General features: G+C 39.5%; 1 protein-coding gene across 9 annotated transcripts in view; it reads right to left on the bottom strand.

Moving 5' to 3' along the window:
* Window positions 1-15,989, bottom strand: part of BICD1 (BICD cargo adaptor 1) — a 167,235-nt gene that overhangs the window by 29,263 nt on the left and 121,983 nt on the right. For 8 of the 9 annotated variants that reach the window (XM_015628725.1, XM_015628729.1, XM_015628732.2 and 5 more), the window contains exons 5-6: window positions 9,524-10,618; window positions 3,755-3,906 (exon numbers count right to left, since the gene is read on the bottom strand). In XM_015628725.1, coding sequence (XP_015484211.1) covers window positions 3,755-3,906; window positions 9,524-10,618 — 1,247 coding nt within the window. Of the gene's footprint in view, window positions 1-2,367; window positions 2,442-3,754; window positions 3,907-9,523; window positions 10,619-15,989 lie in introns of all 9 variants that reach the window. The other variant, XM_033514452.1, reaches the window with a different exon arrangement.

Genomic DNA, 15,989 nt, shown 5'->3' with positions numbered 1-15,989 from the left:
GAAGGAAGAAAAAGGTTAAGCATCTCCTAAAAGAAAAAGGTAAAGAGCTCCTAAAAAAGATGACTTCTGGCATGGCAGAGACCATTGCAGTGCTCCAGGATACTCCAGGGCTCTGAAAAGGTCTTTCAGGAGGGTTCAAATAGTGACACCAAAAGTTAGGTCATGACCTCCTGAGTCAGAACTCTTGCCCAATTTCCCTCTTGCCCCAGGACAGGTTGTAAGCTGCAAGTGACTATTAAATAAACAGCACTTTTTCTTGCTGTCTGCTGGTGTACTTATAGTTAGAGCAAAAGTCAAGGTTTTACCTATCTTTTATTTCTCTCATCTCAGAAAGTAAGCAGACAGACACATAAGCCCCCTTATTTTTTATATCCAAGAAGCTTATATAGGATTTTAAGGGATTTCTGGTTCCATCTATCCCTCTTGTCTAGGAACATAAACCAAATACCAAATCAGGCTTAAGTGTACTTTAGGTAACATAAATCATAGCAGAGTTTGAGCTAAAACCTGGTGACACTGACAGTGACAGGTCTCTGCTCTAACCATATAATCATAATTCTCTTCTGTTCACAAATGTTTTCTCAGCTCCAGGACCTATCCCATCTTCTTACTCCATCTCCTCAGCACACATTTTTCTTTAAAAATTATCATAAGAAAATATGTTGATGGATGAAGAAAAAAATCCATGCATGTAGTGTCAGGACTATGGCAACATCATAAGCAATATTTCCTGCTCTCTCCTGTTACATATCTCTATTTAGGCTGGGAAAGCAAACAGTGTAAGCACTCAGTGAAGTTTGCTTCCTGAATCGCTTTAGGATCAAGGCTAATCAAAAGGGAAGGAGGAAGCTGTAGAGATCAGAATCTCAGAGATTCTGGGGTCAAATAGCTGCTCCAGAAGGAAAAAGGGCAAAAGCAGCGGGACAAGCAGGACAGAAAGAGTTTTGAGACAAAGAACTGAAAGAAGAATTTAAGGAGTGAAGGATGAACAAGTGTCAGGAAAAACACAGAAAAAGGAAGGCTCCTGCTTTCTGCACAGGGAAGCTTTGGAGGAAAGTGTCAACTTTGCTGTTCAAACCAGAAACAGATTTGCTGTACTTTCTTTATAACATGTGCTATGACCTTTATCCAGTGTATTTGAGGAAGGAACCATACAGTTCAGCACCAGATGAACATCCACTTGGGGATGAAAATGATGGTTTATGGAAAGAGAAAGGATATTGTTTATCAAACAGTATAAGCAACCATTTCCAGATCTATAATACAGTTGTACTATCAGAAGAATGATCTTCCTATGGTACAAAAGCAGGATTAAGTACCATGTGATGCACTATAACCATGGAAACCACTGTTTTATTCAACTAAAGACTAAACAATTGCTTTTTTATGCTGAAGGTTGCTACTGCATCTAATGTTACCTTCAGCCTTGTATTTTCAAACAGATTTCTCTTCTTCAACAGACTTTCAGAGTATATCAACTCTGTCATTTAAACAAATGCTCTTCCAAATGGACTATTTGGAGTGAGTCAATGATTTTACCATTTAGGAAGATTGATTGAATTATAAAGGCCATTAAACTCCATGCTAGGGAAGAAAAATTAATATTTTACAGCAGAAAAATCTATAGGAACATAATGATGTGGAAGAGACCTTATAGTGAATCATTTTTTATAACTGTGCTCAGAAAATACTGGGCAAAACTTGGGACCTCAAGGGCAGGGGTACATTCCATAGGACATCACTGAGTGTTTAATCACTAATACATGGAATTTACCAACAGCAGTAAATTCTTTGGGTGGAGTTTATCTCTACTAACATTAGAAATTTGTAAACTAAAAATATGCAACTCAGCAAGTCACACAGACTCCGTTTTTAGTTCACAGAAGAGGAACAGAAGTTTCTTTGCATCCTACACACAAGGCATCTAGAAAAGATACCAGGATGAGTGGCACCAGTGAAGCCTAATTCTCACAGAGGCAATGCTATAGCTTCCCATCAGCTCTAGGATATGCCTTGAACACAACAGAAGTCTGCACTCAGGATGACCAAATTGGGTAAGGAGTATTTAGTACACCAACAGTCTAACATTCCCTTTAATTAACTTCTAAAGCTTTGCAAACTACTTTTACCTTGTATGTTGATGATTTATGGCCCATGCAAGAGCCTTGTTTGCTTTATGCTCACGATGCCACTCCTCTGCTCCAGAGTTACCCGCCTTCCACGAGCTCTTACAGAATTAGAATATTCCTGTGTCTCCTAGAGTAAGGAGCTTGCAAGGAAAGGTCAACACATGCATTTCTAACATACAGACATAACTCTCCTTTCTGGAAGAAAATCTTTAGATGTCAATGAAATCAATCAGGCTACCTTGGTTCACACCACCTGCTGAGCTGGGTCTTCATTTCCATTATGTCGCTACACGCACTCTTCTGACGATGGACCTATGATGAATTTGTACACAGCACCAATGTCATGACATATAAATGCCCCTTTTCTCCTTCCTTCCCACTTCTCCCAGCTGCTGCTGCCATTGTCACTAAGCAAAAAAAAACACCTTAGAAGGCTGGAAGTGGTGAGATGGCACTGCTGGCAGCACTGAAGAGATGTTGGCAGAAGGTACAAAGATGTCTTATCATTTATGGACTACAGCACAAACAAGAAATCTGTACTGTGTTTGACCATAAGAGGGGGAAAAAAAAGTCTCTCTTGTGTATTTCCAAAATAAGAATTCATTGATGAAAATGCTGGATCTTTTAAAAAAAAAAATAATTTCCTGGTAACCTTTTAAAAAGCAGCTAAGATGAGAAGAGACACAGTCTTAATCTGTGCCAGGGGAGGTTGAGGTGGTGATTAGGAAGAATTTCTAACAGAAAGGGTCATTAGACATTGGAGTGAACTGCCCAGGGAGGTGGTGGATTCACCCTCCCTGGTGGTGTTTAAGGAAAGCCTGGACATGACTCAGGGCCATGGCCTGGATCACAAGGTGGTTTGTGGTCATAAGTTGGACTCAGAAGTGTTTTCCAACCTAGTTGATTCTGTGATTCTGTGTAAAATCAAAAGCACTTCTGAAGAAAATGTGGGAGAAGGAAAAGATGAAAGTTGATTAATTACTGTTCTGACAGAAAGGACTATGTTACAGAAGATAAGTGAAGCTTTTATCCTGTGAAGGAGAAGATAATAAATTGAACATCACAGTGGGAGAAAATAAGAATTTATGCTGGAGTGGGAAATTACATGGCCTTACAATTATTAGCACTGGATTACAGCGTAAGTTAGTTCATTAAATAGATTTTACTACTGGTAAGTAATAAATCTCACTGTAATGAAAATATGGGGTTCTGAAGATCATCATTAACCATACAAAAGCTTTACATGACGGAATCGCTACGTACTTCTGGATGGGAAAATCAGCAACATAAATCCACTATTTGATTTTCACTTTAAAAAACCATATAAATGCAAATATGTTGGAGACATATATTGTAATTTATAACACTTTACTCAAGGTTGTATTGACATTGCTATTCTTCAGCTTTATTTTCCAAGACACGTGTCTCAGCAGCACTTGAAACCTTTCAAGTTTTGCACAGTGTGCACTCTAGGACTCATTCACCTTCATCCAGCAAACTCCTGACCATGCAGAACATAATTTCTCTATCCTCCTAAGATCCCAACACACACAGCTAAGTGCGTTCTCACTTAGCTCACACATGTTTACAGTGCTGAACCAGATGGTGACACTGTTTCACCTTACCTGGTTGCAAACATCGCCCTCAAGGATGAGAAGGTTGCTGCATCTTCCTTCAGAGCCTTTAGTTCATTCCGTAGTTTGGTCATGGTCTCAGTCACCATTGCTTTTTCATTTTCATATTTGTTTTTCAAATTGGCCAGTGCCACTTCAGCTGTCTAAAATACAAACAAGGATATGTGCTTATGAGACACAGCTGTAAGAACAGCTAAAATCCCATCCCTGATTTTGGTTTTGATGCCCTTCATTCACACAGTAAAAGAAATTAAACCTGATCTTCATTGGGCTGCACACTTTAACTTCTTTTAAGCTGTACTCCACAAAACCAGGAAAAAGCAGCTTTAAGGAAAAAACCCATTTCAATGGCAACTGACAACAACTCAGCACCTCAAGTATCTCTGCAATACTGTGCAGCTTTATGTGGAGGACTCAGGCAAGTGAGTAAAGTTCCTACAAGAGCTGCTACCACGTTGTTTGAGCTGCAATAAACAACTAAGTGTGTCCCCTGGCCACTTTGTAAACAGGACAGAGAGCACATGAGGCTCATCCTCTACAGCCAAGTTGTGAATCACTAAGTTTGGCCTCAAGCCTCCAGCTGGCTGAGGCTTTCCTTGGGCACAGGGACAGCCTGGACCTGGCAGCTTGATTTATGCCTGATAACTGGCAATGTTCACTGCTGTGCAAACCAGCATTATTTTAGCAGTTTTAAGCACTAAAAAATCTGAAACAAACAAACAAAAAAATGAGACAGAGAAAGTAAGGCTTTGTATTTTCCTAAAATTTTGCTGGTCTCTTCTTGCTGTTTTCAATTTCATCCATTAAATTTCTTTCATTTACTGTAGTGCTTTTGATAGTTATATTTGTCTAATCTTTGCAAGACTTGAACATTCTGCTTTACCTATGAATCTAGTATCACTTTGAAGTTATTCAAAATACATAGTTTTATGGAGGCTTTATCCTACTGCTGCTTGAGACATTTAAAAATACTGCCTTTGAATGAAATGAAGAAAAATTTGCTTCCTTTTACATTTATTCAGAGGGTGTTATGGCTGTTTTTTGCACTTCATTGAGTGCATAATAAGTTGCAGCAATTCACACAGGCAATCAATTTTCTCTATTGATCTTATGGGCTCTTGAGTCACCACCAGGGGAGAGAAGTTTAGAAGAACATTAGGTTGAAGCAACCAGCAATGGACCAGGACAAAAGATGGTAATGACCAAACAGTTGGAAACCTATTTCAAACAGTCTGAAACTCAATACATTTCCCACTAAAAATATCTCTTAAAAAAAAGTACACATTAGAATCTCCTACTAAATTACAGCTTTATTCATTTGTGTCTTGTTAAATAAAAGTGTTAAAATAATTAATTTTTTTAATTGTATACTTACTAATAATATTTTCTTACTTTCACACCAATTTACATTAAGAGAATAGATTTTTAAAGGGCAGTAGTAGTAACCACCAATCACTTTAAATAGATGCAGTTTTCCAATGCAGCTTTGAAATCATCAGCAGTACATGTTAAAATTATCAATCATTTAGGGATCTATTTAAATCAATTCTGCTTTTTTTTCAGCCTTGATGATATATGCCTTGGTGCAGCGTAGGATGTGTAGGATGGCAGACACCAGCCTATGCCTTGGCAGGATAAAGCAGAAATAATCAGCTTTTCGTCTGTTTTCATCCATGACCAAAAATGCACACTCATAAATTAAGAGTAATTTACACATCAATGGAATTAAGCACGATGATCAGACAGATTGTGATCCCCATGTTTTAGTCTGTATGTCAGTGTAAGTTAAAGGGAAGCACAACACTACAGGATGAAAATATAGTTTATTTGGTGAATAAAAGTAACTGAGGAAGAACTGTGTCAATTCTTCAAATATTTTTTTCTTCCTATTAAAGTTTCCTATAAAACAACACAGAGAATACAATGCCTAAGTTTCAAGCCCTATGGGAAATGCTTCATGGCTCTCCATGCACTAGCCAAGCTGCTGAGGATCTCCCTCCTGAATGTCTCCTAAGTGAAGAACAAGTGGGGACAAGTGCTCTGCTGGAGAAGCAAAACTGACCAAAAAAGTGGGTTTAGTAGCAAAAGAAAGAAGGGGAGCACAAGCTGAGGAAGCTTCTCTTGGAAGTTTGGGGAGCCTGAAGAGACAGGAAACTTGCCTGAATCCTGAGAACACCCTGAAGCTTGAATGTGTAATGGAGAGCGAGACAGAGGATAAAAGAGGAACTCAGTCTCCATCTATCAGAGACACTTAGAGTGTCTGGTCACCTCAGCTGTACTGTCACACTGTGCCAAATGAACAGGGACAAAATGAACTGAATGAACTGAAGACACAGCATAACGTTACTCCTCCAGAGTGCCAGCTCTTGCTGAAATTATTTCTATTTGTTCCCCATCTCAGCCAATCTCCAAAATTGTACCCATTGAGCCATATATGCCTGGTTATACTTGAAACCAGTTCTGTAGGAGAATCCAGATTTAGATAATCTAGAACAGTGTATACAGAGCAGTCTCTGAAAGGAAGGATGGGGCAAATAAAAGCCTTTATCTCCAAGCAGTGGGTGCCACAAGGAAGTAGGTACCCAGGACCTGGCTTTAACAGCTCTTTCTGAAGCATTTGTTTTAAAGCTGAGGTTAAAGAAAAAAAATTGTATCAGAAAAATCAGAGAACTTTTTTTCCACATAAAAGTGCAGCCTTTCAACACACAAATAGATGGGGAGCACAAGAAAAAAGATGAAAAAAACCAGAAAAAAAAAACCCCAAAACCCCACAAATACTTCACTTCAGTGAAGTAAATAATCCAATAAGACAGCAGAGGTGCTCATGACACTCGTGTCAGACCAGTCATGCTGAGGAACTGGGCAAATGAACTAGCCAGGCTCCCAGCCAGCCACCTGCAGACATGGGATTGACAGCTCATGTAGCATTTACTGTGTAGAAGTCACCCAGAATTGACAGCAATGCCAGGAGGGAGCAGAGAGCTCCAACATCTCAACTCCAGCAGAGTGTGAAATATTATCAAGGAAAAGAGAGCTGGGGAACACAGAGCTCAGCTCCCTCCCCATCCCCAAATGCCAGCCCTGGAGGTGAACAGGCTGAGGTGAGCACACACTCGAGCTCAGGACCTCAAGCACTGCCAGAACTAGCAGGGTCCTTTCCATCCTCCTCTGTATCCTTACAGAAGAGATGTTTGCCAAACTCAGCCTAAAGGTTGCCATCTTCATCCTGAAATCTGAGAAAAAATCTCATTTTCTAAGACAACTTTGTATTCAGTTTATTTTATATCCGAAGAGTGAGAAGCAGACCAGCTAAAATAATTGTTAATAAATATTAAATCCTACACTGGAAGGATTTTTATTTCACACACAAAAGCAGAAAACTAGCCTGTATTTTTAGAGCAGAACCTGTACATGATACCAGGTCTTTTCATCAAGCCTCTCTTTGGCAGTAGAAATTCTGTGTTCTGTCTACATAATATCAGGGCATTTGTTTATAGATAAAATTCGGTATGTCTGGGGTAATCAAAGTATTTTTTCTGAAGGACTTTTATGGATATTGCAGTTATGGGAGCTGGAGACACCACAGTTACTGTTAATTAAGACATGAAGGTCTCACTGACTCAATTCTGTCCCACTGAACTATTTACTTAGGAAAACAACTGATCAGCTTTCCATCAGTACTTCAGGGTATTAAATTCCCCTCACAGGCAGCTCTGCTTTCCGATTGCTATTAGAAATCGAAATCAAACCCATTATTGAACTGGTCCTAAAAGTTACTGCATCACTGATTCGACTTTACTCTCTCATTTATGCTACTTGTTAATGTTTATTCCACCAGTCTGGTACAGACACAGTAATTTGGGCTATGAACAAATGGATATATAAATCAAGACAAGGTAAGCAAGCCATCAAGATCTGTGTGCCTTGCTTTCTTGGGCAATTGATTTAATAATCTATTTTCATGGACTTAGGTTTGCATCTTCTTACAGCAAATCTTGCTCTCTTCTTCCTGCTAGAGCCCTGTGAACTCTAAAATGCTTATTTGCAAATACTATTCACCAACACTACATACCAACTAGTTAAGGCTGTTTTTTCACTAAAGCACAGTCCAAAATAGCAGATCTAAGGAAGGGTCACACAAGGGAAAAACATCTCCAGCCTTTTGCTGCTTAGAAACTTACTCTTTCCAAGGGGAAGACCTTAAAAGAATAAATCTTAACTCCTGTTTTTTTGAACGAGTCAAAACATGAATTTGGGTTCTGGGATATACCCACCACTTGAGGCTGGCACATAATAAATCACTCTTCCCTTCTCCAACATTAAATTTCTTTTTCCCTTTACATTATGATGCCTTTTAGCTTTGAAGTTTGAGTAAGTTGATATCAAGTTTGCATGAACAAGTATTGCAAATTCCTACGCAGCTGTACAGTTACCAATATCTATGCTGCTATCCAATAAGTAAAAGATTCATTAATAGCAGCTCCTTAGTCAGCAAATCTATCTTTTCCATTTCAGTGAGCATGGCTTAGGATAATGCATTATTTCTGACAGCAATAAAAGAGTGAGACTTAGATAGATCTTCTGGTAGCAGCAAAAAATAAATGATAACTCTATGCTAATGGGAGAAATCTTTAATTTGGAATTACAGAATGTATACCCCCATACATCAATTCCATCTAAATTACATTTTAATTACATGGAAAATCCACATAGAATTGCTCTGAGCTATTATTGCTTAGCTAGAGATGGTATTTAATTACTTGAGTTAATATTTAACATGTGTTGTATTGGGAAGTGGGAGGAATGTTATCAAGACTCAATATATGTTGAAATATTACTGCAATTTAAAAATCCCCAGTACCCTATGCAGTTACAGATACAACAATCAATTAAACTGGAAATTGTAACTTCAGAATAGTTGACTATTGGGAATTTTAACACTGAAATCCCATCATTGTTAACAGCTCATAGTGTGCCAAGCTGTTAACCAGGATTCAAGCCCCCATGTGGTGGCTTTCAGATGAGGAAAGTGCCAGGCAACCTAGAAAAAAATCACTGCCACTGCAGCCTTTTGTATTCAGATTTAATTCTGAGCAAAAGGAGATTCATCAAAGTAAATAAAACTATTTGCATATTTAAATTTAGATTTTTTTTACAGTGTTTTCAGACCTGGAATCTAATGGATGCCAAAGGCTTGGTAGATATACTACGCAAATAAATGGACAGTACTCTTAAAGAACATAGCATTAAGATAGATTTCTCTGGGCATTTGATATCAAGTACTATAATTTTTGGCTTCTTTTCATTGGTGGAGCATCAAAAATAAAGTGGTTGGATGAATTTCTCTTAAGATTTGAAAAAATTCAAAACAATATCTTGAAGGTTTTCATTCTCCTAAATAGAAGAGCACACCAGTGAGAGCTTCTCCAGGTACATTCTATTTTGTTTTCTAACCCTGGTAATCTTAAACAGTTTGTGCTAATACCAGCAACATGCCTGGGAAGTAGCTGGTCCCTGCCTACACCTCTGCTGAGTGAATGGTGGGTGCTGAGAAAAGCAGAACCGAAAGAAGAGGCTTAAAGAGGAGGCTGGGAGGGAAGGGAACGAAGGTGTGTCCTCACTGTGACTGAGTGAGAGGCTAAAAGGTAAGATGTATAAAGAGGCAAGAGATAAAACCTCTCCTCCAAAATACCCCTGGGAAAGCTTGTAAGTGACCTGTATAAATAACAGACTTTGCTGAGTGCTTTATGAGCACCTTACCTGCTTGTTGGCTTTCAGCACTGCTCTCAGGGTGGCGATCTGCTCTCGCTTTGTACTCAGGAGTGACTTCAGCTTCAGGATCTCTTCCATTAAGGCCTCCTTGTCTTTGTCGATCATGGGTGCCAGCTCACGGGCCGCGGCCCGCTGGCGTGACAGCTGCAGCGACCGATCCACAGCCTTCTGCAAGTGCTTGATTTGGTCCCTTATTATGGCATTGAGGTTGTAGATGTTCATAGGCTCTTTTCGGATGTCACTGGTGTCAGAGACAGGGGAGGAAGGAGGGGCTGTGATGACAGGAGAAATGGAAGGTGTTTTGGTTGGGCTCTGTTCCTTGCCGGGCTCTGTGGCCTCTTTTGTCACCTGCTCGGTCGGGGTCCTGGCTTCTACGGGCGATGCCACCCCCCGCCTGGCAAGCCGAGGGGAAAGGAGACCTCGAGGGTCATCCGGCCCCTTCAGGCTCCCGCTGCGAGTAACTCTGCTCTGCCTGTAATAGTCCAACATGACCCTGTTTGGCGTCTCGTTGTTGCACAGGCAGACGTGGTGGTAGAGCTGAGCCAGCTCCTCACTAAATGTCACCAGCTCGTCCTGGGCAGTGTTAAGGGTATTGTGGTTTTCGTTTGCTATGCTTGTCATCCTTTGTAACTCCTTTTCCATGTGGACCATTTTTTCCTGGCTTTCCTTGGTCGACTTCTCCAGGTTTGTCACCTGCTCATCGTATGTCTGGATTCTGCTCTCATACTTGGCCTTCTCTTCGGTGTAGTTTTCCACATACTTATTATATTTCTCCTTTAAGGCTTTGATTTCTGCTTTAAGGTCTATCACCTCAGTAACAGCTACTTTGTATTTACATTCCAGGATCTCCAAGCCATTGATGTCCACTTCGTAGTCATGTGCTTCCTCGCCGGAATCTCGGCCCTTCTCACAGTCAAGCTCAACCTTCAGCTCCTTGTTGCTCTGCAGCCCCCTCATAGCATTGACGTGCTCCGTGAGCCTGTGCACGCGCTCGTGCTGCTCCGTCAGGGCTCCCTTGGTGTGCTCCAGCTGCGTCTGAGACTCCTGGAGGTTGGCCAGGAGAATGGCCTTCTCTCGCTCCACCTGCAACAGAGGCAGAGTGAGAAACCCAGGATCTCATCCTACCCATGCTGAGCATCAAGCTCTGCAGTCACAGTCATCTCTTCCACCCCACCACTGCCTGCAGCTTGAGGGCTTCTGAGACATTTTAGCCATATACACCTAAACCATAAAATTAATTTATAGGGCACAGTGTAACTCTCAGAGTTTTAGGAAGTTCCAGCCTCCTCTACAACTTCCAATATCACTAGGTCACAATTTTGCACATTGCCCAGTGAAGAATTACTGAGTGCCCAAGCACTGTCTCATCAGCTGGAGTGATGACACAGGATTTATTAGGACATATGTTCCCTGAACACAGAAACTGCATCACTGTCAACTGTAAGCCTTTTCTCAATGGAGTTTGAATTTACATTTCCCATTAACAGTTTTACCAATCTTTCACAATATTCATTTACATCTTTAAACTGTTGCACACGTTCATTAAGGTAAATACAATAAAAAACTAGCTGTGTACATTTCCACAGATTGAATAACCTACTGTGTGGAAATGTAGCACAGATCAGGAACTGAAGATATGCAACTCCCAGGACTGCCCACTCCCAGCACTCATCTGTAAGCAAAATCCATCTGTTTAAATCCAAGCCAGGAAAACCAGGATTTGAGGTGTAACTAACAACCCACTGGTTGTGACCTAGTAAGTTTCTTTCCAAATATCCACATAGAAAAGTGGACGTTGGAGAGCAGAAGACATCATGAAGGACACCTCTAGAAGTTTTCATGCACAGCAATTTTTAAAGTGAAAAAGACAAACTTACAAGTTTGATCTGCTCAGGTATTTGCTACTCATCATAATAACCCTGAAAGACTTCCAAGATTTAAGTGAAATGCTCCAACTTTTTCCTGTGTCTTTGTCCTGTTCTGAGGTATGAATTGGGAAGAAGAGAAAATGCTTACAGAGGTAAGATCCTTTTGCCTTTCATGGCTTTTACAATAAGTCCCTGAGCCTATCAGGTTTACTGCCCTTCTCTCCCTCTGTTGTAGTACCACAGCACATGCAGTGAAAATGGCACTTGCCTTGATGAGTGGTGCCATTACGAATTCTGAGAATTTAAAGTTTTCAGTTACAAAGAAACCTTAAAAAAAACACTTTCCTTTGCCATCAGTAGTATGTGGAAGAGAATCAAATTAGCCCCTATGGATCTTAGCAAAGGAAAATAAAAGCCTTTGAGAAGCTGAGAAGGTATTAATACCATCTCACAAAATGTTCCAAGCAGTGCTTCAAACTCTTGTTTCCTCTTAACCAGGCTTTTGAGACACAGCTGCTGCTCAGAAGTACTAAGACACTGGAGCACACAGTGATCCCTTGGTTTCACAGATAGGCTCTCAAAACGTGACCTCCACTAGGATCTGCAATCAATTACTGGCAGAAACTGTACAAATAAAAATAGAAGTCATGATAAAAACATCTAAAAAAATCAGCCTACTTTTCTTGTATATAGGAAACTGATGCCTTAAGAATTAAAAAAACAAGACCAAACTTCATCATTATTTTATGATCCAGGAAAAGTCTATCTCTTTAGATATGAAGTGTTCCACTTTTGGTACTACATCATCAGTGCAGAAGAGGACAGGCAAGAACCACATGTATTTTGGTATCTTTCTCTATTTTTTGTTCAATGGGGTTTGTTCAATGGGATTGCTACCAGTATGTCTGCCATCTTACTTGTTGCTGAGCCCCCACATCAGCCCACTCTTGTTGAGAAAATACAAAATAGGGTAAACTTCCTTTTTGCCATGTGCATCTTCTTAAAATTTCTGCTTTCTACAGATCTCCTGGTGAGGCCTGTCGTGGAGATGCTCAGAGATCAAACCAGCACGATTGAAAAAAGCATTCCTCTTTTTTTTATCAAGCTGGCTGGTTTATGTCTGCTCTCCCTAGAAACCTTCAGCTGACCTCCAGTTGTTACCACCTGGTATAGCAGGCTTCAGTGCTAGTTATACTGCCCTCATCAGATGAAGGTATTTATTCCTTCAGGTTGATAAGGTGAGCTATGCATATGCAAAAAATAATCTGGATTTTGGCTAATTAAAGGACCATCTCACCTTATAGTAAGAAAATGTACTGATTATAAAGAACCACACATTACACACAAAAGGCAGTAAGTTTATTAAAGTGTATGGGCCCACTGTGGGCATGTTCACTCCAAAGAAGCCAATTCACTGTAGATTGCACCCATGTAAAAATAAACAGTGAATTTTAACAATATTTATTTATAATAAAGCCTTTCCTTTGAGAAAACACCTGTGTGTAAAAGCAGTACAGTGCTTCAGTGCCTGCTTAAATTAATCAGACAGAATTGATCCTGCAGGACTACTGATCTGAGCCATTACACTCTATCACAAAGAAAAACTGCAGCAGAGCTAATTTGGATCTTGATGATAATTTCTCTTCTGAACATAAATGTGTTCTGGAAACACTCATTTCAACCAGAAAGGATTCTTTCCAGAGAAAACATTTTTAACTTTTAAAACCCATCTATCAACTTGCACAGCAGGCAAAAGGAAATACAGAGACCTACTCAATTTTATTCATACTGGACCAGCAATAATGGATTAAGCTAATCCCCTTCAGTTTAAAACCATAAATACATGCTCCTACTGCCAAGCGAAAAACCCCAAAGCTCCAGCTCAGTCCTCAGCATACCTTTTGCATGTTAATGGCTCTGCTGTTCCCAAGTATGGTAATATTTCCTGTCCTACACAATACTATAATTTCCACCACAGCAAATTTATGGCAATTCCAGGTATTTTTCAGTCCAGTTGGTGCATTTTTTTGACATTGAAATTGGTAAGCTGCAGTAAGGATTTTTATAATGTTAACATGAAAATAAAAGCAATTCAAAAGGAGCTATACCTATTTTGGAATGCATCCTTCCCTTCAGAAATTTCAGCTTGAGGACATTTCCTTCCCAATTTGCATCTATAGTTTGCAATTATGGAAAGCAATTTAACCATAGTCATTTATGTCATCACCTTTTCCTTTTTTAAATTTTTTTAAACATCAGAATTTCAGTGAACGATTCCTGGGGGAGACTGGAACAAATTAACAGGAGAACTCATCTCAAGAGCCCTGAATCTCAGCTACAGCATATTTGTCACAGAGTACAAGGCAGCTGAAGAAGAGTGTCAGAAACTGAGCTGCAGGGACTTTTTATTTTTCTGCCTTTTTTAAGAGAACTTAGATTAAGTTTTCCAAATATGATATTGGCCTCAGAAAAAGGGAAAGCATGACAATGGGAAGAAAAGGAATCCCAGACTTGAAGGATGATATAGAGAAATATTTCCACTGGACAACAAACAGGAAGGAAGTGTGCAAAGCCCTGAGCTTTTCTAAGAAAATCTCAGAATATGAAAATTTTCAGCAAGACATTTGTTACACCTGGAAAGGGAATAGGTGCAATCAAATCTCTCTGAGGTACCAGCAGAGCTCATGAAGCAGCAGTATCCAAGAGCTGTAGAAGGAATTCTATTTGTCATACTGTTTCAGTGAAGTCTTCTTTATGAGACTGAGGAGCAAAACCAATTTGCTAGACACACTTACAAAATGGCAAATCTGAAGTTTGCCTTTATCCTAAAAAAGAACTTGATGTCCTACAGTCATAAAAATAGTTCCCAATAAATGGTCAGTTCCTCCAGAAACTGTGTCCTAGTGCAGCCTCTTGACAGAAAATAGGAGGAACTCATACCAAATATTGAGATACTGCTGAATGAACACCATACAGCAAAGACAGTGTAGAGGAAAAAAAATAAAAATTCAATTTTGCTGATGATTTACCTTTTGTCAGCTTTTAAACCCAATTAAGTCTCCTATCTACCACACGGAAAACTTTTGGCGGAATTTTTCACATTTAATTTGTATGATCCAAATTTAATTTGTGTGATGTGAACTGATGTAACTCATCTGAGGAGATAACTTCGTAAAACATCAGCATTTTGCAGTAAGTCTTTACAGTATCTAAAGAAGTCAGGCTTTCACTGAGGTCTAGTCTGTCTTTTTAAACCAGGAACCTTTTAAGAGGATATAAATGCCAAACAATGGTGGTCACCATTGGCACAGAAGTGCTGAGGCTCAGCACCAAAAAAATGCTATGAATGAAAATAGTCATTATTTCTTTTTTAGGGTCCTAAGTTTGTTCCTAATGACTGTGAGAAGGCTGCCTCTTTGTTTAAGAGATATAAGTTTTTAACTCAGTGAAGATAAAGTCAATTACAGTATCTTTCAAGTAGAAGTTCGCTAACTCATCATGCTCAGTATTTAATTTAACAAAACCAAGAAAAAGCATACCCAAAGACATCATTTTTTTTTTCATTTATAAGCAACTTTCACTCAGAATTTATATTGCATATATTTCCTTGTAAATTATGGTTTAAAACACAGTGTATTTTGAAATGTGAACATTTCAAAGCATTTCTTCTTTGAAACTGTGCTTTTAAAATTTTTAACATTGTATTTATGAATCAAATTATAAGCTGCATCTAATGCATATGTTCACATATGTATATTATGCATATATGTTAACATATTATATATACTTATATATATATAATTAATTTATATATATATATTATATATATATATTATATATATGTGTGTGTGTGTGTACTTCCAAGTGCAATTTGAACGTATGCATATATACACAATATACACTCTGTGTATACTTTAAAACTGGAAAAGTTTAACAGAATTTGTCATGTAAATAAAATCCTAAATTTCAAGCTTCCACACTTAAATGATGCATGCTTTGTGTCAAAGTTACTGGTGCAAAGCACTAGATGTCATCCATGTTCACCATGTCACAGCTCGGCTTAAAACTTCCCACGGTGAATTTCGCAATGAGATAAATAAAACAATTAACTCTTCAGCAAATAGGACAGACCACATAGGGATTTGTTGTTCTCTAGCAAGCACCGAAAACTGGTTTTGCTCTACTTCACTTCAAAACCACCTTTTACATTTCAGGCAGTAAAGGGTTTGTACTTCCTCTTTTTTGAAGAGGTGCTTTTCAAAAGCCTGAAGCTAGAAAATGCTGGGTGTTTCCTTGACAGTGCCAAAACCTTTCAAGCTGCAGTGGCAGACGAGATGCTCAACAGCTTGGGCAGCAGGACCCTTTCTCTGCATGGCATCGCACCCCTCCTGAGATGATGGCAACACTGGGGCTGGCAGCTTCAGCTTTCATCTGGCTCGCATCCCAGGCTCCTATTCTGGCTGGGCATGGATGAACAGGGAACAAAGGCTGGCTGTCCCATCCCGGGGCACCCCCTGCAGCCCCTGCATCCGCCGGGACCGCCAGCGGGACAAGGGCGCTCTGTGACAGCCCACACGCCACATGCT

This window comes from Parus major, chromosome 1A (assembly GCF_001522545.3).
Source record: "Parus major isolate Abel chromosome 1A, Parus_major1.1, whole genome shotgun sequence".
Taxonomy (NCBI): domain Eukaryota; kingdom Metazoa; phylum Chordata; class Aves; order Passeriformes; family Paridae; genus Parus; species Parus major.
Note: the sequence above shows the minus strand (reverse complement) of the source record. Positions and strands in the feature narration are given on the sequence as shown.